This window comes from Rattus norvegicus, chromosome 9 (genome assembly GCF_021556685.1).
Source record: "Rattus norvegicus strain SHRSP/BbbUtx chromosome 9, alternate assembly SHRSP_T2T, whole genome shotgun sequence".
Lineage (NCBI taxonomy): Eukaryota > Metazoa > Chordata > Mammalia > Rodentia > Muridae > Rattus > Rattus norvegicus.
In genome coordinates, this window is record NC_141542.1 from 32,545,958 (window position 1) to 32,573,770 (window position 27,813).

At 45.9% G+C, this 27,813-nt stretch overlaps 1 protein-coding gene and 1 long non-coding RNA gene across 3 annotated transcripts; one reads left to right on the forward strand and one right to left on the reverse strand.

The window, feature by feature from the left end:
• Positions 1-5,224: 5,224 nt before the first annotated feature.
• Positions 5,225-9,562, reverse strand: LOC148003636 (uncharacterized). Its single transcript, XR_015629031.1, has 3 exons — positions 9,465-9,562; positions 7,220-7,342; positions 5,225-7,140 (listed from the first exon to the last, which is right to left on the reverse strand). It is a non-coding gene; the product is annotated as an uncharacterized LOC148003636 (long non-coding RNA).
• A 66-nt stretch (positions 9,563-9,628) lies between these two features.
• On the forward strand, positions 9,629-24,944 carry Tdrd6 (tudor domain containing 6). Of its 2 annotated transcripts, none has more exon segments than NM_001432644.1 (5): positions 9,629-15,833; positions 17,838-17,965; positions 19,594-19,683; positions 22,994-23,057; positions 24,397-24,944. In NM_001432644.1, coding segments are annotated over 5 exon segments (6,390 nt in total). In that variant the 5' UTR covers positions 9,629-9,772; the 3' UTR covers positions 24,444-24,944.
• Positions 24,945-27,813: the final 2,869 nt, after the last annotated feature.

Here is a 27,813-nt window from a genome sequence, read left to right on the forward strand (position 1 = left end):
GATTAAACCAAAACTCTTCTTCATAACGGTTGGCAGACAAACAGGTGCTGTTACTGAGTGCCAGCTAGTGAACATCGAAGGAAGTCTGACCCTGAAATCTGAGGACCCCCCACCACCACACACTTGCAGTCTGTATTTTTCTTTTAACAGAACAGAACACAGACACTGTGGTCTAGCCCTTCATGTCTCTGGATTTCTGTTTCCTTATAGGAAGGAATAGAGAAACCACTGCCGTCAGTATCTCAACCTTCTCTGTATCTGAGAGGGACATTATTTTGATAGTCTGTTTATAATTTTTTTCATTTAGATTTGCTTTTTTTTATTATTTTAGTTATTAATTTTATATAATTTTATATAATTATTTAATTATATAATTTTAATTATTTCCTCATGTTCCAAGGTTGGAAAAAGCTCTAATCAAAGTAGATGCTATTCATATAGCATTTGTTAATGTATGCCGTTAACATAAGCACCTGCAACTCATCTGTCTCACCGTGAACTTTTTGCTTTTCTCGGGACAGTCTCGATCAGTAACTTAGATGCATCTTTGCACAGTATTGCCTTCAGTTGCTCCTTCTTATCCAAACAGAGTTAAACTCCTTGGTGACGTGCTCAAGGGACGAGCTTAGTGACCCCACCCATCCCCCCCCCCCTTCATCTCCCCTTGTGTTTGCTTCTCTTCCTCCTTTCATATGCACAGCACTCCGTTTATTTCCCTAGAGCTGTGGTCCCCCTGTCTGTGCTTTGTGAGGCCTTCACTTCTGTCTGATCACCCCACCCACCCATCTTCATTTAGATTGGCTAATTAGCTCCGGATATTGCCTATCGGAAGCTTTCTGGAGCCATAGCACCAGGGAGTCCCCTTGTTTGTCCAACTAAGTGAATAGAAATGTTATTTTTCTCCTACACAAGGGAGCTACCTGAAAGCAAGGATTCTATAATAGTTCTGTGTGAGCCACACAGAGGACATCTGCTAAATCAGGAGGGTTTTCTTTTTTGTAAGGAAATGAAGAGAAAAATAAGGACAGATTATTGTATTTTATTTTCTCTCCATCTTCAAAAGAATTATGCTGAGTGGCACCTCTAACTTCATTAAGTTATTTATGAGATGCTTAACTTCCCACCGAAAAGATCACTGGTGCTCAAATGCATTATAATTTTTAAGAAATGCCCTCTTCATCAGTTTAAAACCTTCCACAATGGCCACCAAGCTCTCTCAGTGAGTATTGACTGGCACCTGCTACCAAGTTTGACAGCCTGAGTCCTACCCCAGGCTGCACACGGTAGAACAGACACACACTCATGACACATTCTTGCCCCACCATATACACATCAGACACACAAAGTTTAAAAACAAAATGCCTGTGGGGGAAGGAGTACAGCAGGAAAGGCTGGTGTATCATGTGATGCAAACTCACATGTCTTGATGAGGTAAGACCTGTGGGAAGACACTTGATGTTTGGACTCAAGGGACAGTGACAGGGCTCTTGCATAGCTAGCTGTGCAACTCTTCATTGGTCTCCAGTCTTCGATGATCTTCATTTTGTTGAGAGTGGCATGGCAGAGAACTCCTGGCATTTCAGCTGGTCCTGGTCAATCCCACTGACTTGTGCCAATTCAGCGGAGGCCTGGCAGTTTCTGCTGGATCTTGCCATCATTGCTGATTCGTGTTTGGTGACACTTTTGAACTGGACTGATGATGTCCTGATACTACTGATCTGGACTGCTGGTATCCTGACAACAGAGATTGGAATCTCTCCAAAGAGCTACTTCTAAACAGGTCCACATCCCCTTGTCCTATTTACCGTCTTTTCTCTCCTACTCTTGGATGTTGATCTAGAAGTATTTGAGAACCCTTTTCAAGTAGGTTTTGAAAATCTCCCTACGGGTAGGGAGGAGCGATCAGGGTCTAAAATGAATAAATAAATTCGTGGAAAAAAATGTCTCCCATATAGGTCACCCAATTGTATTATATTGGGTAGCTTTGCACTTAATAAGTTGGTTGGTAACTAATAAACAGGTATGGTTATGTCTTTTTTCATTTTATAGTGGGTCCGGAATTTTGGCTTTCATTTAATACCAGACAAATGCAGTGTCTTTGCATTTCTGGACTGTGGGGAGCACATGATTGTTTTTCTCACACCCCATCCCCCAACCCCCTCCTTACTTTACCCCCAACTGGCTGCTGTTACTGCCAATAGCAGCAGGAGCCACTTGGAAGGTTTGATTAAAGCAGATGAAGGTGTCTGAAGAGATCTGTTTGCTGAAAATATCCGGTAACAAGCAGGAACATAGGTGAGTAAAGTGTGCTATTCTGAATTTTGAAAATAAATGCTTTTAAATGACTGGCTGATGCAGTGGTTATTTTCAATCCTGCTATGTTTTTGAGATAACAATAAAAATTTAGAGATTTTTTTTTTAGCTTTAATTGTTCATCATGGAAACTGAAACTGACTTGTTTTGGGGGTGTTGGGTTTGGGGTATTTAACAGTAGCCAAACTGATAGCTGTATTTCATGGCTGTAATTTGTTGTTTTATAAGTATTCCCAGTTCACCCAGTTATTCTGTGCACAAGCTTACTGGCAGAGGAATGGCCTTCAGCTGCTGAATGAGAGCATCTTTGTCATCGCACCTACTTTAACTCCTACGCTCCTCGATGGCTTCCTTGCGACCCATCCACTACAGGGTTGGTAGCTCCCAATCCGTCTCTATCACCTTCCCCTCCTTTTGTTCCTTTCACTGCAAAGGAACATGGTTTCTACAACTTCTACACTGAACCTGGGAATCCCACCCCTGTATTAGGCAACTAGTAAGTCTGCATTTCGCCCATTCACAGGCATCTTTATGTGTTTGAGAGTCAGATGCAGGGGCTGTCCTATGCGATTCGGTCATCTTTGCTTGGCTTCAGTAGCCACTGCCACATTCACAAGTCCAAATGGTGATCTCGACAGTTTCCTCCCTCCGTAGCCATCCCCCTGCCTCGCTTCCTCACTCACCTCTCTGTCGGGATCATGTGTCAGTCTAACAATACCATACAATGATAGTTGTACAGCATGTAGTCTGTGGAGTCTTGTTTCCAGTCTCTTAGCTGAAAGGTCTTGGATGGGGATTTAAAAGGGACATTTGTGACCGGGCACCACAACATAGAGGTTTCTCCATTTCAGGTTGAACCAGACCCCAAGGTTAAGGTGCTCCAGCTAACTTGGCTTCTGTTAAACTGTTTGCTTGTGCAAATCTTCTCTGGTTTTTGCCTTTAAAAGCCCCTTGATCTAAATGCTCAGGGCTACACTTCGATCGATCCCAAAGGCCTGGGAGTCTCAGGTGGGTGGAATAAAGATTTTCAACTGGCTGTAAACTATATCTGAGTGATCGTCTCTGGTGGGCTCCCTGTAAGGCATTGGCTCTCATTCTCAATCTTTAATACAGTTCCTCATGTTGTAGTGACCACCTGTTGAGGCCTGCCCTCCTAGCATAGCTGTAGCCATTTTGTTCCATGCCCACCAGCTATTTCATATTGTTGCTGCCTGTCATATTGTAACATGCCTGCCAGTCATTGGTGCAGAAAAATAACTTGACTCAAGCAGGGTCATGCTGACCACACACCCTGTTTTGTTCTGTATTTGTTAATCTTGTGAAAGTCCACAACTGTGGGATTCACATAGGACCCATCAAATTAAAGGTCAATATGAACTGTTATAGCTAAAGTGGCTTGAGTCAGGAACACACTGGGCAGCACTCCCAGCTCCTGAATATGAGCTCATTGTGTTTTTGGTTTTAGTTTGATTTGGTTTGGTTTGGCATGCTTTGGTTTGGTTTTGATTTTTAGCGTTTATACACTGGCCCTTAAGAAATGTCCAAGTGTGCAGCTTTTAACGCTCCAGGCTGAGCTGTTGCCCTGGTTCATCGGTCTTTAGGTGTGTGTTCAATAAACCATCTTGAGATTGGTGTCTGTGTGGTTAGTGGGATGACTCCTGGACCAACTCTAAAATTATTTCATTGCTACTTCAAGACTGTAATTTTGCTACTGTGGTGAACTGTAATGTAAATATCTGATACACAGGATATCTGATATGTGACCCCCAATGAGGTCATGACCTACAGGTTGAGAACCACTGCCCCAGGTGTTATTATGGATTCTTGGGGAGAAGGGGTTTATTATAAGGGTTATTTAACAAGGGCACACAGACAGACAAGTGACAGCATAGTGGGACTCTGATGAAGAATTCAGACTCCAGTGCCAGAGACAGACAGCATGGTGGGGTCTCTCAAGAGGAACCAGAGTCCACATGACAGAAACAGAGATCTCTTCTAATACTTCCTGATGCTGGGCCTGGCTCATGGCACGTGCTTACACCCAGACTCTGATTTACAGACAGGAGGCAGGGAAGGGGATAGAGAACAGGATATGTGGCCACCAGAAGCTCCTTTGATGGCAACTCGATTTCCAGGCAACTCGATCTTGGCCTGTGGAAATTAGAGATTCACAGACAAAGCCCTCTGGGTACTGTCCATCTGTATTTGGAAAAGAAAGGCTGCCCCTGCCTAGGTTTTTTTGGCCCGAGCTTACCACCCTGAAGAACCTTCTAAGCCTTTATACCTAACAGGTCATTTCTTTTTCCTTTTTGTTGTGGAATTGTCAAACAACTTGAAGGCAAAGCAGTTTTTGTTTAACCATGTGTCTATTGGAAGCTATTTGGGTTATTTATAGTGTGGGGCTATTAGGAATACAACTAACAATATTAGCGTGCAGTTTGCTGCAAAGACAAGTTTTTACTTCTCTCACCTAAATACCTAGTACAGGTCATATAGGAAACACATTTAGTTTTTACATTTCAGCCATACTGTTCCTATGAGGACTGTGAGTTTCCCCATGTTCCTGTCATTCTTGACATTACCACCGTTTTAAATTATAAAGAGAAAGTCAAGTCACATTCATTTATACATGTTGGGTGTATACATGTTGGGAGGCACACATACAACTTATGGGAGTTGACTCTAATTTTCCACTCTATGGGTCCTGGGGATTGAACTCAGGTAGCCAGACTTAGCAATCTCCTTTACCCGAAAGGCCTTCTCACCTTCTTGTTATCACCTACCCTAATTTTTAGGGTAGACACTACTGCCCTGTCTAGGAGTCTTGACTGATTTGTTATCTCTGTCAGTTTAAAAAAAAAGCAGAAATAATCCTTAGTACAATGGTATGCAGGAAATCTCAGACACAGCGGACTGCACCAACCAGGAGAGAAGGAATTTTATTACAGTGAGGAAAAACACATATCAAAGTACACAGCGAGGACACTGTGCAAGTCAGGCAGAGGGAGAGGGGGATTGGAAACAAGAGCCCTGACTCTCCCAGAGGGCTGGGAGTTTTAAGGGTCTTTGAGGGGGTCTTCCTCCCCCACTTTAGTTCATTTGAGCAAAGACTAGGTGTCTACAGGTTTAGGGTAAACTAGTCAAGGTATGGCCTTGAACTTGTCTACAGGCTGAGGCATCCTACTGGGAAGAAAATGCCTGTGGAGCTTTTGTTTTAAGCTGCCAGGCCTTTGTCTCAAGTCCGGAGGGTTAGGAAGAAGACAGCCATCTTGGAATCTCACCATCTTTATTGTGTAGTCATGTCCCCTCTGCCTACCTTGAAATTTAACACCTTGTCCTTCAGCTGTTACCATGGATGTGATGTATCGTTGTGAGTTTGTTTCCCCAGCAGCGAATGAGGCTGAAAACATTTTTTATGTTCTTTGCCAGCTGTATATTCTCTTTGGTAAAATATCACTCTGAAACTGTTGTAGATTGCTTTCCTGTTACTGTGAGAAACACCATGACCCAAAGCAGCTCCAGAAGAGGGATTATTTGGCCTAGACTTTCCGGTCACAACCTATCATTCAGGGAAGTCAGGGTAGGAACACCAGCAGGAACCTAGAGGCAGGAACCACAGGGCTCACTCTCTGTTTTGCTGTCTGTCTCAAGCTCAGCTAGCTGTCTTTTACCTACCTGCCTTCCTATGAATGGGGAGCCTTCCTGTTCGGTGTTGCTTTGGTGTTGTTATGCATTCAAATGCTAAATACAGGCCCCCAAGATCTGGTGGCCTCTAAGAGGAGATCCTCACATACACCAAGTGATGCTAAGTAAACCCGCTCCCCAGTTTAAAGTTAAATAGGAAGTTGCAAGGAACATACGACTGGGATGGAAGTTAGAATAGTTTACAACCTACCTGGTCTAGGCTCACAGCTTGTGAATAAAATACCAGGGTTGTGTGTCTTTGATATGGGCTAGCTAGACTACGTAATTGATTTTATTCCTTGCCCCATCAATCAGCAACCGAGTCAGTGTCTCACTGAACTGCCCACGTGCCAGTCCGATTTTGGCAACTGAGGTTTCCTCAGATCTAAGCTGTGTCAAGTTGGCCATTGAGCTAATTAGACAACGGCTTTTGCCCATTTTCACATCTGATTCTTTGTTTATTTGGGTGTATATTTTATTTTGGAAGGCGTGCTTGACACAGGGCTTTCTCTCTGCGGTTTTTGCTATCCAAGAATACACTATGTAGAACAGGCTTAAACTTGGAGATCTGCCTGCCTCTGCCCCCTGAGTAATAGAATTGAAGGCTTCGACCATCGTGCCCTGCTTCATACTGGATTCTTTATTCTTGAGTTTTGAATGTCACTGTACATGTTGTAGATTTATATGAGCGTGTCATTTGCAGAATTTGTCTCAGTCCACGTAGCTCATGGTGTAGACCAGGCTGGCCTCAAATTGACAGAGATCTGCCTGCTTCTGCTTCCCAAGTGCTGGGACTAAAGGCACGCACCACTATACCACTGTTTAAACTCTAATCTCACTTCAGGACCTCGAAGATGGACAGATTTAGGGGACTCATTGGATTTCTTTGTTCTGTTTCCCAATGTGGCCACATTCCCTTTTCCGCTTTCCACTATTGATTTGACCCTTGTCATTGTCTTCTTGAGGGAGGGTGGCTGAATCTGGCTTAGAGCACAGGCTTTGACACCCCCTCCCCTGCCATGTCTGATATCTTTGGCACGGACAGTTCCAAGGTACGTTCAATGGAAATGAAGGTCTTGGCTGCAGCTCTGTGGCTGGGTACTTGCTGAGCAAATGCAAAGCCATACAGTAAATTTCCAGTACCTATGAGTAAATAAGAACTCATTGCATCTATAAGTTTCCGGTGTATAATATTCAGTTGTCTTACTTTATATGCTCGTACCTGATGAATTGAAATCTCGGTAACTCCATGTGATGGTCAAACCATTTCTTAGGGTGAAATCTCCTTCTTCATTCCAGACTCACTCTCTTCCTTAAATCTTTGCTGGGTGTCTGCATTCCAGAGCTGTATGAGGCACCGAGAACAGAAAAAAAAAGTAAGAGTTCCCACTTTGATGAAAATCCCACTGTGATAGTAAGGGAAATAGCCAACAGTTTCCAAATACGTGAACTGCATAGTATAATGGGGCAAGATGACACAGAGGCCCCTCTGGTTTGTATCCTTGCAGAAGCCCTTCCAAGCCAAACTAGAACTTGATCTCCTTGATGGAGAATCCCAAGGAGAGTTATCCAGGTCTATTCTAGGAATCCAAGGTGAAGATGTCTAAGCTAACTTTATCTTAGCTCCCGTGGAACTGTTGGCTTGCTCGCAAGAAGTCATTCTCCACCCTTAAAGTGAGATGCCAGAATTTCTGCCTTCAAAAACCCTGTGCTCGAGACCCTCCAGGCTACACTTGGGTCTGGAATACCTGAGTGTAATGCCAGATGGCTGGAACTAGGACTTTCAGTTGGCTATAAACTATGTCTGAGTAGTCATGTCTAGTGGGCTCCCTGTACCATTAGCACTGTGCAAAAGACAGAACAACCAAGTCACCAAGAAGAGACATTCTTGCTAAATACCTTAAAACTCATTTTTTTAAAACTCATGTTTGGCCTACATGTATGGTGTTCAGCGTGCCTGCCTAGTGCCTTCAGAAGCCTGAAGGTGGCGCCAGATTCCTCAGAACTGGTGTTACAGATAACCTAAGCAACCATGTGATTGAACCCAGATCCTCTAACCCAACTTTCCAGCCCCAAGATGTGTGTGTGTGTGTGTGTGTGTGTGTGTGTGTGTGTGTGTGTGTGTGTGTGTGTGTACGGTGTTCATGGAGTCCAGAAGAGGGCATAGGGTTATCTAGAGCTGCAGTTAAGCAACTGTGACCTATCCACGGTGATAGTATTAGAAACTCTATCCTCTGCAAGGGCAGTAGGTCCTCTTAACCTCTGAGCCATCTCTCTAGACCCTTGCTAAATAGTTAATCTAATGTTTGCTTTTCTTCCATAATGAAAAGAAAAAGAATTACGGAAAAAATATGCAAAACGGAGTTGAGCTGTTCAAGGATAGGTCCATTATGGAAAAGTGAAAGCTTTGGGAAATCATATTTGTTCATTCAATAACACTACCGTGCCTTTCATTCCCTCCATCCCACGCGGGCTGGTGGGAAATCTGCTAAATTGTAACACAATGGGGAAGGAAACTGTGCAGGGAGATTTAAAAGCGTGGGTAGCTTCTAATCCGGGACACACCGCAATTTAGTTGGGCCAGGAGCACAATTAAGTGCTGTCTTGTGTTCTTGTATTCGGAGACCTGCAGTGAAATTGAGATGTATAGGCAGACTGAAAAGTCCTCTAGGGATGCACACAACTCTGTGACAGACCGCACAGCAAATCCAATGCAATTGTCTCTTAGGCACACCTCAGATTATACCAGCATTTTCCATACCACTTCTATCCCCGTGGCAGAGATTTCTACGATTTTGATAAGTTAGGAAAAGAAATCTGATATAACAGACAAGCAAGAATAACTCAGACCTCTTGGCTTTGGGGGTGGGGACTTGGGGGGGGGTTGCTGCGGGGTGGATCTACTTATGTGTTCACTCTGAATCCATAGAGTATCTTCAAAGTTGGGGGCCCTAACTGGATGTAGCTTTGCAACAAGGAAGGGAAGGAGTGAAGAAAACTACCCCAGACAAAGTGCTGGGAAAAAACTGTAGACCTCAGACTTTATAGTAAGCTCCTATAGGATCTGTCATTCTGACATGAAACAGGGATGTATATTACAGAGGCTCTGGCAACCTGCTCCAGGTCTCCAATGCTCCAAGTATGGGGAAAAAAAATTCATCCGGGCCCGTAGGGGCGCAAGCGCACTGCTGGGCCTCATCTAGGCCTTGCCCAGAGCCATGGAAGTTCCAGCCTCAACGCCCAGGAAGGCACCGTTGGCGCTTCCATTTTTTTCTCTTCCTGGTTTCTCTTAGGGAACCGCAATGGCTGGCAGGTGCTTGGCGTTCAGTGAGTGCTCTATCCACTGCGAGAAAACGGAAATGGAGGGGACCTCCAGACCCTGTGCTCCTACTAGATCTCTGCCACAAATTGCCATTGAGCTCCCCAGAATCAAAAGCGTCCTGGGAAGAGTCAGGCCACATCCTAACCCTGTCTCTCCCGGGCTTGCTGGCAGTCCCCAGGTGTCCCCTGTGCCGGGAAGCCACCCCTCGGGTCGCCTTGAGACCCCCCGCGCCGCCGGGAAGGCAGGCAGCCACGCGCTCCCCGAGCCTGCGAGGCACCGTGGGCGGTTGGCCGGCTGCCGGCTGCTACCAGTCGCGAGTCCCCGAGGCCCTGCGCCGGGCGCCTGGCCGAAGGATCGCCTCTCCAGGCGTCCTTCCCCTTGCCTCAGTGCCCGGGACCTGGCCCTGTGGGACCGTCTCCGGACGCTCCGGGCAGCTCTTGGCCGGCCGCAGCCATGAGTTCGACTCCGGGGCTGCCCACTCCGGGGGCCTCGCTGGCCCTGCGGGTGTCCTTCGTGGACGTGCATCCCGAGGTGATCCCGGTGCAGCTGTGGGGACTGGTGGGTCAGCGGCGGGAGGAGTACGTGAGGCTGAGCCGGGAGATCCAGGAGGCGGCAGCCACGCGGGGTCCCTGGGCGCTGGGTGGGGCGTCGGCATCGCCCGGGGAGTTGTGCCTGGTGCAGGTGGGGCTCATGTGGCACCGCTGCCGCGTGGTCAGCCGCCAGGCGCAAGACAGCCGCGTCTTCCTGCTGGATGAGGGCCGCACCATCACGGCGGGCGCGGGCTCGCTGGCCCCAGGGCGCAGCGAGTTCTTCCACCTGCCCTCCGAAGTGTTGGGCTGTGTGCTAGCGGGCCTGGTGCCCGCGGGTGGCGGTGGCGCTGGCGGTGGCGAACCCCAGCACTGGTCCCCCAACGCTGTGGACTTCCTTAGCAACCTTCAGGGTAAGGAGGTGCACGGACGGGTCCTGGACGTGCTGCTCCTCCATCGCCTGGTGCTGCTGGAGGTGCCGGTTGTGTCTCAGCAGATGGAGGAGCTGGGTCTGGCCCGGCACGTGCCCGACAGCCTCTTCTGTTCGCTGCTCAAACGCTATCTGACGGCGGCCGGGTTGGGGAGCTCCGGAGCTCCAGTTCTCCCGCGAGCCGCGCCCAAACAAGAGCATCCTGGCTTGGATTACTTTTATCCCCAACTGCAGCTGGGAGTGACGGAGCCGGTGGTGGTAACCCAAGTATGCCATCCCCACCGAATTCACTGCCAACTCCGGAGTCTCTCGCAGGAGATCCACCGTCTCTCTGAGAGCATGGCTCAGGTATACCGGGCGCCCACGGGGACAGAGGATGAGGACTCTGGCAGTGCCACCTGGGAGGAGAGGGAGGAGAGTCCTGACAAGCCGGGGTCTCCATGTGCTTCCTGTGGCTTGGATGGACAGTGGTATCGGGCTCTCTTGCTTGAGACCTTCAGGCCTCAGCGCTGTGCCCAGGTGCTTCACGTCGATTACGGAAGGAAAGAACTAGTAAGCTGCAGCAGCCTTCGCTATCTGCTGCCGGAGTATTTCCGAATGCCCGTGGTGACCTACCCTTGTGCACTGTATGGACTGTGGGACTGCGGAAGAGGCTGGTCCCGGTCACAAGTAGGCGATCTGAAAGCTCTGATCCTGGGCCAGGCAGTGAATGCAAAGATTGAATTTTACTGTTCCTTTGAGCACATGTATTATGTCACCCTGTATGGGGAAGATGGGATTAATCTGAACAGTGCGTTCGGAGTGCAATCCTGTTGCCTGGCTGACCGCTTTCTTCAGAGCCAGGGGATAGAGGAGGAAGAGGATGAAGATGAGGATGAAATGGAGGCAGCGTTTCAGTCTCAGTCCCCCGCTGAGGAAATGGAAGAGGAAGTTTCCCTCCCGTCCTTGAGATCTATCAGGTTGAAGATGAATACTTTCTATGACGCCCAGGTGGAGTTCGTGAAGAGCCCTTCCGAGTTCTGGATTCGCCTTAGAAAGCACAAGAATACGTTCAGCAAGCTGACGAAGAGAATGTGCAGTTTTTATTCTTCTGCCAGTAAGCTGGATGGGGTTATTTTGAAACCGGAACCGGATGACCTTTGCTGTGTGAAATGGAAAGAAAATGGCTATTACCGGGCCATGGTCACCCGATTGGACAGCAAGAGTGTAGATGTGTTCCTGGTGGACCGGGGCAACTCTGAGAACGTTGACTGGTGTGATGTGAGAATGTTGCTGCCTCAGTTTAGGCAGCTACCAATATTGGCTCTGAAGTGCACCCTGGCTGACATCTGGCCTCTGGGGAAAACTTGGAGCCAGGAGGCGATTTCATTTTTTAAAAAGACGGTGCTACACAAAGAATTGGTGGTCCACATTCTCGATAAGCAGGATCGCCAGTATGTCATAGAGATTCTGGATGAATCCAGGACCGGGGAGGAAAACATTAGTAAGGTCATCGCTCAAGCTGGATATGCCAAGTTCCAGGAATTTGAAACCAAAGAAAACATCAGACTCAGTGCCCACTCCCCCGGCCATGTTTCGGGTCATTTTATTGCAGAGTCTAGCAAAATACCTTCTGTCAAGAAGGTCGAAGGAGACCAGAAAGCCAAGAACGACAATAAAACCCTCTCTGATCCAGAAGCTCTGGCCACGGTAAGCCTTTCTAACATTTCCACTGGACAAACTGCACAGGACAAAGAGAAGGTAACATCTGACCCAACGCTCCTCATGCTGAATTTACTGAAAACAAAACCAGACTGCTGTGGTAAAGGGGAACTGGAGGTAGGCAGCACTGTTGAAGTCAAAGTGTCTCACATTGAAAACCCTGGCTCCTTCTGGTGTCAGCTGATGAGGAACGCCCAAGGCTTCAGAACTCTGATGTGCGACATTGAGGACTATTGCAAAAGTGAGCCGTCTCCCTATGAGGGGGACACGCGTGCTTGTCTGGCAAAGCGAACAGCCAACGGGAGATGGTCCAGAGCTCTGATTAGTGGGGCACAATCTTTAGAGCATGTTAGAGTGGTGTTTGTGGACTATGGAGATAAGGATGTGGTATCTATGAAGGACATACTCTCCGTCAGTGATGTGTTCTTCAAGGTTAGAGCTCAGGCCTTCCGGTGCAGTCTTTATAATTTAATTCAACCAACTGGTGAAAACCCGTTTGTCTGGGATGAAAGGGCAATACAGGCTTTTACTGGGTTCATCGACAACGCTTGGCAGAATAACTTAGAATTAAAATGCACAATCTTTGCTTTGGCATCAAGGCATGAGGAAGAGTGCTTCAATGTTGTGGACCTGCTAACACCGTTTCAGAGCGCCTGCCATTTTTTGGTAGAAAAGAGACTTGCTAGGCCCGTAAAGCTTCAGAAGCCCCTGGAACCTTCAGTTCAGCTGCACTCGTACTACTATTCCACCCATGACCTAAAAATTGGAAGTGAAGAATTGGTGTACATAACGCACGCCGATGACCCCTGGACATTTTATTGCCAGCTTGCAAGAAACACAAACATTTTAGAACAATTATCCTACCACATCATGCAGTTAAGCAAAGTCTTACTGAATTTAAGGACATCCACCTTGGTCCCCGGAACCTTGTGTCTTGCCAAATACACGGATGGAAACTGGTATAGGGGAATAATAATAGAAAAAGAACCAAGTAAGGTCTTTTTTGTTGATTTTGGGAACACGTACGTAGCAAGTGACCACCTGCTCCCCATCCCCCGAGATGCCTATGATGTTTTACTTCTACCCATGCAAGCTGTGAAATGCTCCTTATCCGACATCCCTCATCATATCCCCGAAGAAGTCACAGCATGGTTCCAGGAGACCGTTTTAGATAAGTCACTGAAGGCTTTAGTCGTAGCCAAGGACCCAGATGGGAGACTGATTATAGAGCTCTACGACGAGAGTGTCCAAATCAATGCCAGTATTAACGAGAAGCTTGGGCTCCTTGGTTACAAAAACAGAACAAGAAGAAAAGACAAAGAGAATGAAATAATACTCCGTGAGACCGAGACTCTTCAAGATAAAGCTGAGATCATGAAGCCATCACCTACAGATTATTTGGGTAAATCGGGAGACAGCAAAGCACACGGTGTAGAGATTATGGGGGAATCGTGCAAACCCAAGCTCAGCCCAGCGTGTAAGGAACTCAAATATTTACAAGGCTCAGGAAAGGCCCACCTAGTCACACCATATCAGGACTCTATGGGAAACAAAAATGACGGAGGGTTTCTATTAACGAGGGAGAAGAGAGAAGACATGTTTGCCAGCTCACCCATGAGTGCCACCAAACTAGAGTCTGCTCTTCCTGAGAGAAGAATGGGAGAAGCCAGTGGCAAAGATCTGCCTCCCAAGTTTTGTGAATTCCCACAAAAGACAATAGCGCCTGGTTTTAAGACCTCTGTGTATGTTTCGCATATTAACGACCTTTCAGATTTTTACATCCAGCTGATAGAAGATGAAACTGAGATCAATCGCCTTTCGGAGAGACTGAACGATGTCAGAACGCGGCCCCAGTACCACACAGGTCCACCATGGCAAAGCGGAGACGTAATATGCGCCGTTTTCCCAGAGGATAACTTGTGGTACCGAGCGGTAGTCTTGGAACAGCAACACAACGACCTTCTCTCTGTACAGTTTATAGATTATGGCAACATGTCTGTGGTCCACACTAACAGAACCGGTCGGCTTGGCCCCATTGATGCGGTGTTACCTGCGCTGTGCCTCCACTGCTCCCTGAGGGGGATAGTGGTACCTGACATCGTAGGCACTAAGGAAATGGTGGCCTACTTTTCCCAAAGGACAGACGAGGCTCAGATCAGATGTGAATTTGTTAAATTCCAAGGCACCTGGGAAGTGATTCTCGCGGATGAACATGGAATCATAGCTGAAGATATAATTAATAGGTTTCCGTTCAATGGAAAATCTCAAGCGGGGCTTACCACCCAATCCATGAAAGGGGACTGTTCGAAGACTGCTCTCAAAACCAACATGGATACATCAGTGTTTCTCAACTGGTATAACCCCAAAATGAAACTGATAAAAGCCTACGCCACTGTGATAGACGGGCCCGAGTACTTTTGGTGCCAGTTTGCCGATTCTGAGAAGTTGCAGTACGTAGAAACGGAGGTCCAAAATGCTGCCAAGCAGCTGGCAGACAGGAAAAGCTGCACCCAGTGTCCACAAATTGGAGATCCGTGTATCGTGAGGTACAGAGAGGATGGGCACTACTATAGAGCCCTCATCACTAATATCTGTGACGATCACCTCGCATCGGTCAGACTTGTGGACTTTGGGAACGTGGAAGATTGTGTGGACACCAACGCACTTTGGAGCATCCCTTCTGAACTCCTGCTGGTCCCCATGCAAGCGTTTCCATGCTGCCTTTCTGGATTCACTGTTTCTGGCGGTGTGTGCCCTCAGGAGGGAAATGATTATTTCTATGACATAGTCACAGAGGATGTGTTAGAAATAACAATATTGGAGATTAAAAGAGATGTTTGCGACATCCCCTTAGCAGTTGTGGAGCTAAGGAGCAAAGGCGAGAACATTAACGAGAAGATGAAGAAGTATGCTAAAACGGGCACACCCAAGAGTGGCCTGTACTCCGAGAAGCACGGCGCAGAGAGAAAGGGAGGCCTTAGCAGTCCTGATCTTGGCCTCAAGAAACCAAGCCATAAAATAGCACAAGAGAAGACATTCTACATGGAAGCCCGGGCAAGTGAGCTCTCGGAGAGATTCGAAAAGGATTTAAACATTGAAACCAGGCCAAGCAAGTTCTATGAACGCAGCCCCCGTAACATCTTCAATGCTTTTGAGCACTCGTGCCAGGGTAAAATGGGTTCTCAGAGGCTGGAAGGTGGCATGGATTACCACTTCGTGGACAGAGTCAAGTATGACGATACCTACCTCATGACGGGATTCAATCCGATATTGGCCCATGCTAGTGAACCAAAGGAGCTACTGGAACTGAATTCTCTCGAGGTACCACTCTCCCCCGATGACGAATGCAAAGAGTTCTTAGAACTGGAGTCCATTGACTTACAACACTCCCCTGCTGGGGAGGAAGACAAAGAGGAGCTAGGCCTGGGGTCTCCGATGGCGCCTCTGTCCCCAGGCTGCCAGGCGGGAGCCACCCTGGAACCATTTATGGTGCAGCTTCCCCTGGACTGTGAGGCCGAGAAGCAGCTGGAGCTGGAACTCCCCACCCCCCAGCTGTCTCTGGAGGACAGCATAAGTCCTCTATCCGCAACCGTCAGTCAGAACATGCCGGAATCCAGGAGTGCGGAGGATGAGAGGAAGTCCAGCTGCGTGGGCTCTTCTGATGACGATGACGACCACAGCGCTTCCCCACTCCCCCACCACGGGAAGGGGGGAGATTCCCCGGCACACGACGAAATGAACCTGTCTGAAGAGGAGTTTCCACAATTTGAAAACAGAGACAGCGCTGCCTTATTGGCACCCTTGTTCTCTGAGGAAGAAGCCAGAGGAGGAAGGAAGGGCAGGAGCGAAGTACCAGGTGTGTTGATCTCTTTTCACCTTTTAGGCATTCAGTGGTTTTTGTTTTCCAGAAAGGGGATAGCTATTGCAGAGTTACTTATGTTGTTTTTTTGTTGTTGTTGTTTTGTTTTGTTTTTGTTTTGTTTTGTTTTTAAGGAAAATTAAACACAAGAAAGTTAACTCAGGTTTGAATTTTGTGAGGGGCGTTTGATTTTTTGTTTTTAGAAAGAGAGTCTCTGTCTTTACAGCAGACTTACCTTGAATCCGATGGCCCTTTAGGCTCAGCCTGATCAGTGGGCATAGAGATAGACAGCTCATCAGTTGATAGCACTTGCACTGTCCTTGCCGAAGACCCATAGATTCCCAACACCCACATCAAGCGTCTTAACAACCACCAATCAGGAGATCCAGCGCCCTCTTCTGGCCTCTGTGGGCACCCACACATGTGCGCATCTGCACACACAGATACAAATGTAAATGACTATCTAACATTTTGAAATGTGTTCAGAATAGGTGGGAATCTTTGCCAGCTACATCCCATATAGATGGCTAACATCGGAAGTACACGGAAATCTTTAAAAAACTATCCATTAAAAAAAAAAGCACCCACAAAGTTTTCCAATCAACCACTTGGCCAATTAACTGAATAGACAATTTCCAAAAGGAGACGCACAACATTTTTTAACACATTTCACATCCTTGGCCATCAGGAAAATGCAAACGGAAAGTGCTTTAGTTCCTTATCCCAGTAAGATGGCTGCCATCAAGAAAACAAATGGAAATAAGAAAGCAAAGCTTGGCTAACCTGAGATGAAGGGAAAGCCTTTGCTCACTGCCAGTGGGAGTATAACCTGCTCTAATCGCTATGGGACGTAGTATGGAGATTTCTCAGAGAGTTAAAAATAGAACTGTTATAAGATATAACCATCCCTGGTTATATATCCAAGGGGCTCCCAAGTCCCCACCCCCAACACACACACACACACACACACACACACACACACACACACACACACACACACAGACTTGTTGTCTTGGTTAGAGAATCATGATAAAGCACTGTGACCAAAAGCACCCTGGGGAAGAAAGTGGTTATTTTGTTTTAGGGTCTGTCATCCAGGGCCATCAGGGCAGGACCTGCCTCCATGCAGGAGCTGTTACAAAGACTACAGAGGAGTGCTGCTTACTGGCTCGCTCCCCCCGTTTACTCAGCCTGCTTTCTAACAGAACCTGGGGCCACCAGCCCAGGGGTGGCATCACACACAGTGGGCTGGGCCCTCCCACAGCACCAGTCAAGAAAAATGCAGCACAGGCTTGCCCACGGGCAAATCTTACCAAGACATTTTCTCAGCTGAGAGTCCCTCTTACCAAGTTACTCCAGCTTGTGTCAAGTAGACAGACACAAGCCAGTACACCTGCTTCTCCACATTTATTGTAGAACTATTCACAAAATATCTATGAACGAACCGACCTAGATGTCCATCAGTAAATGAACCAACCATAGATATGTGGTAAATATGCTCAGTGGAATTTTATTTAGTCACAAGGAAAACTGAAAAAATTCAGGAAACTCGATGGAACTGGAAATCCTTATGCTATTCTAAGTATCACAGTCTCAGAAAAATACCTTGTATTCTTTTTCACGTGCATACCCAGTACATCAATTTTCATCTATGTATGGATGGCAAGGTATGGACCATGAAAATAGAACACATTCATGATAGTGACAGTACATGCCTTTAGCGGTGTTTTCAAGGTTAGAGGTCAAATTTAATGGTTTTTAGTTTTGTCATCTTGGGGAAGTGTTAGGACTATATAAAGTTGGGGTATACAGATGTGTGTGTGTAAATGTAAAATATATTTTATACATAATAAAACTGAGGAAAGAATTAGAAAACATACTAACATACGACTTACCGATTAAACAAGGATCGTAATAAACCTTGACTAGTAAAGCCCCTCTTCCGTGTCTCATGCCAAGATGTCAGGCTGTGAACATTGAGTCTTCCTGTGTTCAATTTAGCAGTTGAGCTACAGAACACCTACACTCTGAAAGGCTTCTCTGTTGGATCGAAATGTGTCGTGTGGTCGAGCCTAAGAAACACCTGGTCTAAGTGTGAGATTCTGGCACTAGCAGAAGAAGGAACAAGGGTAAGGGGAAAGGGAAGGACTCTATTTCAAGCTGGACTTGGCTCAGAGAGCTTTACTCAGGTCCACAGACTCTCAAAGATCCCAGGTAGCTACTGGTTTATCTCTCCTCGTTTCTCCTGGCATCTCAGTGAGGTCTGTGAGACTCGAGCCAACCTCACTTTTTAATGTAAACCCTGGCGGGTACTTATAATTTATCGTGATTATTATTATTTATTATTTTGTATTCTGTAATCTGGAAAACCAGATGCGCTAGTCGTCGGCCTAGTCATTACATTCTATGCTCTGGGACCTTGGCCTAACTTACCAATTCTTAATTTCTTGAGGTGGATCCAAGACTATACATTATTACATCATTAATACTATCCAGCATGGGTTGCAGAGATGGCTCAGTAGCTAAGAGCACCTATGCTCGTGTAGAGGAACCCATTCCCAGCACATTCATCGGATAACTCACAACCACCTCTAACCCCAGCCCCAGTGGAGCAGACACCCTCTTCTGGCCGGCATGCATGAGGTGCAGGCACACACATGCAAATAAGTAAGCAAGTCTTAAAGTGGAAGAACTACTGTGCAGAATGTAAATAAATGTCATTAGCACCCATATGCAGGCGACATATAGCTGAATTTCAGTATGCTCCAGCCTTAGGTGTCACCTCTTAATATTTTCTACTATACTTTACACTTCAAACTGCTCAACTTTGCATATGTGTATGCACACACATACACACATGTAGTCTGCTTTTGCTCTGATGGATGTGATAAAGCAGCCCCATTTCACCCACATTTCATCCCATCTACCGCAGGGTTTTTGTTTTGTTGTTGTTTGTTTTTTGAGGCAGGGTCTTGTTTGTTTTGTTTTTGTTTTTGTTTGTTTTGTTTTGTTTTTATAGCCCTGGCTGGCTTTGAATTTGGGGATTTATGTGCCTCTCCTTCCTAGTGCTCAGATTGAAGGCATGCCCTGGCTCACGCCTAATCAATTCCAAATTATTATTAGTGATTTCCTTTAGCCATTTCTTCTGAGAAACACTGTCTGATATTACTGTGCAGGTTTACCTTATAGCTACAAACTGTGTCCCCAAAAGAGAACTGTATTCCTGTAATCTATCCCAATGTTTGAGCAGCAGACCTTTCAGAGAAACAGTGTACACACTATACTCTACACTCTACTGTACTCTGATTGTAGGCCTTTTTCCCCATTACATTTGGAATTTATTTATTTCTGGTCTCTTAGCATATATACTCAGAATGTTTGTAATACTGAGTTTAAAATATAGGGTAAAATTTGATACAACATTTTTTTCTTTTGAGACAATGTCCCATGTAGCCCAGGCTAGTCTTAAAACTCTATATCTAATCCAACGTTTCCTTGAACATTTGAGCCTCCGGTTTCCATCTCCCATGTGCTGGGATGACAGACATACATAACCAGACTTGGGGGTTGGGTAGGGCTGTGTATGCTAGACAAACACTCAACCAGCTGAGCCACATCTTCTGATCCAATCTTTTTTACTGTTTTATTGTAAAGATTCCAGGGACATATCAGTCACCTGCAGTTTGTAAATCTTGCCTGGTTTTGGTTGTGTTTGTTTTGTTTTGTTTTTAACCAGGTGTTCTCCTTCCTCTTGTAGGTTTTGAACCTTGCAAATGGTGTGGAGGAGACAGTAAGCCCTGAGAATGTCTGGAATGGTATTCCCAAGGTAGATAAGAGACCCTCTGAGGTACGAATAGCATTGAATAGTGAAAGCACTGCTCTTTGTTTTTCAAGGCATGTGGACAAGCAATTTTCAAAGCCCCTGTCTTAAGAAGAATGCACAGGGAAAAGAACCCGTATCAACACAGTTGACTACATCAATGACAAAAATCAATGTTTCTGGGATTGGAAGCCAAGTATCACTTTGGGCAAACTAGTCATTCATGATTTATTCCTTGATTTTTTTTTTCACTTTGAGGTATAAGATTGAAAAAACAAGAGTTTGGTATTGATGACTCATAATATATGTATATGTATGTATGTATATATATATATATGTGTGTGTGTGTATATGTATGTATGTGTGTATATATATATATATATGTATATGTATGTAAAAAATTCAAGAAATAGGATGAAATTTAAGATGAAGTTGCTGGAGATAGCTCAGAGCTTCGATTGCCGTTCTTGGTAGCAGATACTAGCTGAGTTCCCAGGATTCACTTTGGTCATCTTTAAGTGCTCGCTAGTCCAACTCCAACTCCAGAGGATCCAAAGACCTCCAAGGACACCTGCACTCACACACTCATGCACATGTGCTTGTGTACACACACACACACACACACACACACACACACACACACACGTTTTCTATTTTAAAATGAGAAAGTAACCGCCATTTGCTGTCTGCCTTGCCAAGACCAGCTGGTTGATGGTTCTGCTTCCTTCCCCACTCTTTACGGTCTAGATTGAATTTACTTCTCTCACACGTTGCCACACAGATGCTGCTGCAGCACATGGCTTTACAGTCTGAGGAGGACTGGAATGGTGGACAGTTTCCACAGCCAACAGGAGGTGCCCCTGGGTATTGAACCTTGTTGTATTTGCGTGGTTAAAACTGAACTTTCTGCTTCTGACAGATCCAATGCCTGGTCCTCATGGTTTGCCTTCGTCGATTGTCTGTTCCCTGGAGAGATGGTCTGGGTTTCCCTCCTTAATAAGTGGAGTCATTGTGGATTGTTATGTCCTGAACATTTTGAATCATGTATGGCTCAGGTCTTGTAAACATCCAATGGAGAAGTCCAAGGTTTTCATTTTAGTAGAAGACTAACTAAGGTTCCTGTTGTAAACTCCATTGTCTATGGCTTCTGGTTCCCAGGTCGTTTCAGTCCTCAAAGCCCAGTTGTCTTGCTGCTCAGTTCTGCTCAGCACTTCAACTGAGAGGTCAGTCTGGAACTTACAGTGGTAGTCAGGCCTGAGACACTGATGCCAAACACAAGGGACTGACTGTTCTGAGACTGGGCCTTCGCTCATACTTAGTGTTAGCACATTTACATTAAAGCTGTGCTTCCTCACAAGATTTCTTCCATGTCGCTTTTTTGGGTGTGGAGGGCACACATACATGTGTGTGTACATGCATGTGGAAGACAGAGGTCAAACCTCAAGTCCACCCACCGTGGTGGCTTTTCTTTTGTTGGGTTTTTGTTATCATTGGTTTTGAGACAAGGGTCTCTCGTTAAGGGAACTGGGCCTTCGGTCTGACTGTGCTGACTTGGCAGCAAAGGTTGCAGTCTACCTCTGTCCCTGTCTACAAAGCATGCTCCACCACTCCCAGTTTCTATATGGATTTTGTTGATCAAACCAGGTCCATGTGCTTGTGTACCAAGCACTTTGCCCATGCTACCTCAGCCCCCGGGAGCTTCAATTCCTGATCCCTTTTGGTAGACTTGTTATGCTTCTCTCTTTGGATTTCTCTTTGCGATCCTTCAGTTCTTTGTGACCAAGCTTGCCGTTGGGGTGACGTGGGTGAGGGAAAGGCCTTAGTTCAGCCTTGTTTAGGTAACTGAAGGGCTGAGACAGGCTCCTCCCATGGGTAGCACATCCGTGGTACGCAGTGTAAGACCAGAAGAAAAGAGCACAGTGGGATTTCCTGCCCGTTTCCTGTCTTCCACTATTCAGGGTCGCTGTGTTTCAATCCCTTTTAAGAGACAGAGCCTTTCTCTGATATTGCTGTATACTCCCATGAGCAGTTTCTGTTTGACCTGCCCTCAGTGCAAAAGTAGACAGGTGTGTGCATGCATGTGTGCTTCTGAGTGTGTGTGTGTGTGTGTGTGTGTGTGTGTGTGTGATTAGTGTCTAGGTGTCTGATTTTTAAACTTTATTATCTGAATGATTTAACTTTTACCGCAAGAATGTTTCACTAATAAGTTCCACTTACACATCAGGGTCTTACCATAAAATGGTAGGTTTAAAGAGCCATGGCCCATTTTCTTTCCCACCCCGTCAAAGCCTGGCTTGATTGTGTTGTTGTTTGATTTAATTTATTGAGAGTTTCAGGCAATGTGTTTTGGTCTTATATACTCCCTTTCTCCAGCTCTTCCCACATCCACTACCCTTCTGTATCCACCCAGCTTCGTAGTCTTTGTGTTTTACAACCTTCAAGACCAATCTGTCCTGACCAGGTATTCTTGGATGTGTGGTTTTTCTGCTGGGGCATAACTGTCCTTGTAAGGGATAGGCTCTTCTCCCAGTCTTCAGGCTCTCCATGGCTAGGGGTGGGATTTTTGGCCCCAACACCCATCTCCATGCTGGGATTTGGTCTAACTTGGGTTTGCATAGGTCTTGGGCATGCTGTCACAATATGCTTTAAGTCAGCTGCCCTGCTGTATAGTTGTCCACGGCCTTTGACTCTTTATGCTCTTTCTGTCCCTGCTTCTGCAATGATCCCCCAGCTTTGGGAGGAGGAGGTGCAGTCTGTATGTTCCCTTTAGGGCCAACTATACTGCATCACTGCATCTCCCCAGGCTGGTTTTGAGCTACATGCATACACACACACACACACACACACACACACACATACATACATACACACACATACACACATACATACAGACATACAGACATACAGACAGACACATACAGACACACAGAGAGAGACAGATAGACAGACAAACAGACAGACAGACATATGGTCATGATCTTGAACTTCTAGTCTCTCTGTCTGCTCCCAAGTGCTGTGATTACAGGCACACACCAGCACACTCATTTGTACAACCGCCCTTCTCCTTCCTTCCTCAAGCAAAGCTGCCAGGGTTGGAAGGGCAAACGCACAGGAAATCAGCACTTCCCTGCCCGTGTGGAGTCCTCCAGCAGAGATAGAAGAAGCAGACAGAACTTGGTAAACCTAAGGCAATGCTTCTGCTCCCGATCCCTGGCTCCAAGGCCAAATGACAAGTCACCAGGAATTCATTTTACCATTTCTCCCCATCTGTGGTGAGGTTCTGATTTCTGTGTTTACAACTCTAACAATGATAATAACTCCAGGTTCCATTTGTCAGGCTGCATTCCAAACAGTAGGAAAGGACCTTCCCTTCACGCCATCGGATGACACCACCATCGAAGGTAACCTGCGTGCTTAAAACCACAATGTTTTTGTCACCTGGAATTTCCAAGTCTTAAGGATAGCATTACCTTTAATCTCTCAAATGGAATGGGTTGGCAGCTTCTGTGGTTATTAGCAGGACTTGGGGGTCGGGTGGGGTACACATGTTTAAATGTGATGAATTGGGATGAGTAATGTTGAAATGTCAGAGGGAACCTGTTGGTGAACTGAGTGAATCTTAGAAGTTAACTCCTGAACTTGACAGATTAATATTTTAAAAGGAGTGAGATGGCTTTCTTTGGGCAAGCAGGATGACATCAGTGAGTGGGTTAAGGCACCTACTACCACACCTGTTAAACCTAGGGACCCACGTGTTGAAAGGGGAGAAGTGATGTCTGTCAATTGTCCTCTCACCTCCACAGACATGTACACACACCCGCTCATCCTCCCACATCACACAAAATAATAAATACAATTTAAAAATTAGGTATGTTCTCGGACCTAATTTACTTGCACACTCAATCTATCTGTTTGTTTTTGGACTTTTAGTTCATCTCTGTGACAAGTTTCAGTTTGCTGGGCACACCTCAGAACTTCATGTGGCTTTTTTAATAAACAGTACCTTGGTGGGCGGCCATACTGCTCAGTGGGTATAGAGACCTGCTGCCAAGCCTTGTTGACCTGTGTTCTATCCCTGGATCCCACATGACGTGTTCCAGTTTGCTTTCAATTGCTGTGATATACGACACGACTGAACGCAACTCGGGAGAAGAGTGTTTATTTAGAACGGTCCAGTCACAGTCCATCAAAGAGGAAATCCGGGGCAAGAACTGAGGCAGGACGCAGAGGCAGGATCCATGGGAGGGATGCTGCTTACGAGGTGGCTCTATGGTCATATCCAGCTACCTTTTTCCTAGCTGCCAGGACCACTTACCCGGGGCGGCCACCACCCACAGTAGGCTGGGTTCTTTCCACATGGACTATCAATCAAGAAAATGGCATACAGACTTGCCCAATGAAGTGTCTCACAGAGGCACGTTCTCAATCGAGCTCTTTCTTCATGGATGACCCTAAGTTGTGCCACATTGAAAACAAACAAACAACCCCATCACTACATGGTGTAAAGAGGTACTAACTCTTCCCAAGTCGTCTCTGCTTCCACACATCCCTATTCATGTGTACATTCACTGATTCACTGCACACACATGCGCACACACACACGCATGCACGCACGCACGCACGCACGCACGCACACACGCACAGAGGAATGGTTCCGAGTACTACTGGGGCACCCATCTTCGTCCCCACCCTCTTGTTACTCTGTTTTCTCTCCCTCAGGCTTTTTTTGTTCTGTTTCAGAGGAGGAGTGCGGAGGTGACGCAGATTCGGCCAAGCTGAACGTATAAACTCGGCCAATCAGAAGCTGCTTTGAACAAGTCACGTGCTACGCAGACCAAACATGCTAGAAGAAATGTAAAGCATGTGACCCCTGGAACTTGTCCTTTGGGGGACAAATTGATTTGTGGAGAAACTGATAGGTTGACGAAACAGCCTGTTTGTTGCTATTTAGAGGAATCTGGCCTTTTCCCTCAGTCTATATAGCCTCGTGTTTCTTCTCAGGCAGGATAATTTATTTTGCTAAACAATTTGCTAACATATTACTATATCCCTAAAGGGGCTACCTTTTCAATAGATTGTTTATATTAAAATCGAAACTTCTAGGTTCTCAATGAGCATGATAGGATGCCACCAAGTGCCACGGCTTTGTTAGACAGACTGTCCGAGCCTTGTTTGTCTTTTGAAGCTTCGCCTCGTGTATCTACTGAAATAGGTGGCAACTTCTCTGTTTGAACCTGGAATGCAACACGTGCAACCCAAGATTTGAATAAAGTTTATCCTTAAAGCTGTGGTGGCCTCGCCTGCTCTTCTGTAACTGAGAAGTGGGGAACCTTGGTGCTAGGAAAAGTTAACTCTAAGCTCTAGCATGGTGGTTCACGCCTTTAACCCCAGCACTCAGAAGACAGAAGCAGGAGGATCTCTGAGTTTGAAGGCAGCCTGATCTATATAGTCAGGGCTACATAATGAGATCCCCTCAAAATAAAATGAAAATAGCTTTTACCTGTGAGTCACTCAGCTGGAACTTTTAAGATTTCATTTCATTTGGTGTGTGTGTGTGTGTGTGCGCGTGTGTGTGCGTGTGTGCGTGTGTGTAGAAGTAGATATGTATGTGGATGCATGCCAAAACACATGTGCAGACCAATGAACAACTTTCAAGAGCTGACTCTCCATACACTACCTGGGTCGGGGGGATGGGATTCAGGTCGTCAGGTTACAACATGAAAAGCACTTTAAACGTGGAGTGCTTTCATGGAGTGCTTCTCTCTTTTCCTATGAGAAATGCCCAGTGTGCTAGTTTACTTGCTGAATTGTATGTAGCCCACTGGATGTTTTTCGTTTTTCTCCTTTGAGCATCCAAACTATAAAAGTATTACTAAATAAAACATCGTTTCAGCTACCACACGTAATCATTTTTAAAATTAAAAGGTATGCCCAGTGTGAATAGGCTGAGCGTCTGTGGATAAATATAGAAATATCAGCCCCTGCCGTCCCATGGAAACAGTGAATTGAGAATTACTCATTGAACGTTGAGTGTTTGCTGAGCATGGTGGTGTCTTTACACCCAGCATGCATGGAGCAGAGGCAGGCAGATCTCAGAGTTCTAAGCCAGCCTGGTCTACACGGTGAGCTCCAGGCTAACTGGGGTTACACCATGAAAGCTTGCTTTAAAAACATAACAAAACGTGGGTACTATTTCAGTATGTGGAAAATGGAGAAGTTGCATTAAAAAGTACAGAAGACACTGGGGAGATGTCTCAGCAGTTAAAAGAGTCCCTGCTGCTTTTGAAATGGACCAGAGTTCAGTTCCAGGCACCCATGCAAGACAGCTCATTACCATCTGTAACTCTAGTTGCAGGAAACACACTGTCCTTTTCTGGCCTACAGCTGTACCTGCACGAGAAGTGGCAGGCACACTAGTATCCGTGCGTGTGCACACACACACATACACCAACACACACTCTGACATACACAGACACATGGAGACACAAGCACCCACTCTGACACAAACACTCTCTCTCACACACACACACATTCACTCTCATACATAGACAATGACACACACACAGACATACACAGACACACAGACACAGACTCATTGAGACAGAAGAATTCTTACAAAGTAATAATTGAAAAACCTGGATTGTCTTTGGGATATTTTGCAATAGACAGTTTGGCTGATATGGCGGAGTGTTAGAGGGAAAGAAGTTGCACCGTGGCCAATTAGAAAAGCCTTCAGTTTCGTGTGAAGGAATTTCACCTATTTAAAGACTACAAATGGTAACTGGAAAGGAGATGTCCGCCTTCTTAGTTTGAGTGACTGTGCACTAAGTGGTGGTAAATTAGAACACAGTTACCCACTAACCGGGCATGAGAAGGGTCAAGCCTTAAAACGGACAACCCTTGTTCACACTGGCCAAGCCAAGCCACACTCTGGAGACTCTGGCGATGCAACAGGACAGTACACCAGTACCTAACCAATGGACAGTCTACATTCCTGTGGCCCTCAGCAAACACACTCCTTTCCTATCCAGTTCTCAGATGTATACATATGTATATGCCTTGGAAAGGCTGGGGGAGATGAATTAGTAGGAGCAGCACTGCTAAGCAAGGGTGAGGGTATGAATCTGAACCTGTAGTTTTAAGGTAAAGTCAGGGGCAGGGGGACTTGTCTAAAATACCAGTGCTCTTCAGCGGGATAGGTGGCAGAGACGGGAAAATCCCTGGTAGTTCGAGGGCCAGTTAACCTGGTATATGCAGCACAGAAGAACCAAGACGATCTGACTCAGGGTGGAAGGATGTCATCTAACCTCCACATGTGTGCGATGACATGTGCACCGCATGCACATATGAATACATACGTGCATCTCCCCATGTGTGCACACATAGTACATACAGATGTTATAAGACCCCTTTTAAACTTCCACTTAGCTGTTAATCTTACAATGTCATCTCATATAGTTTTTTTTTTTTCAAGTCAGGGTTTTTCTGTGTATCCCTGGTTGTCTTATAACTCACTCCGTAGACCAGGCTGGCCTCGAACTCAGAGATCAGCCTGTCTTTGCCTCTTGAGTGCTAGGATAAAGGCCTGACGAGGCCATATAAATAAAACATCCAAATTTGGCTGAGAATTTTGAACATTTCCTTCACAGCCTTTGGGTTAATATGTCATGTGTCTGAGCGTGGATCCCTGACCTGCCTACTCACAGCACCTTCATTTAATAAACAGAACACACCAGAGATTAAAAACCTAAATTACTAACATTCACTCTATTGCCCCTCTACCAGACATTCTAAAAACCTCGCCCACATACCCTTTATCATCAATTGAAACAGGACAGCCTCACAGATCCTGCTTTAGGATGATGGGTTTGTGATCAGATCAGTGTATGCCTCTTACCTCAGCCAAAGGTGGTAGAGAAAGGCGAACGGATCCCACACAAGCTCTCGCTGCTCAGACTGAACTCTGCTCCTCAGAGCAGAGAGCCAAAGACAGGACAATCTAGTCTTACTGTTTAGTTTGCTGATCTGACATCATTTACAATGTGTTTTCTCTGGCATCATTCCCACAAGAGACTTTAGTGTAAATGTAATATAAAAGTAGCTTTTCATTTGACACGTAAAGGACCAGCTTTGTAAAATTACAATTTAGACCAACAA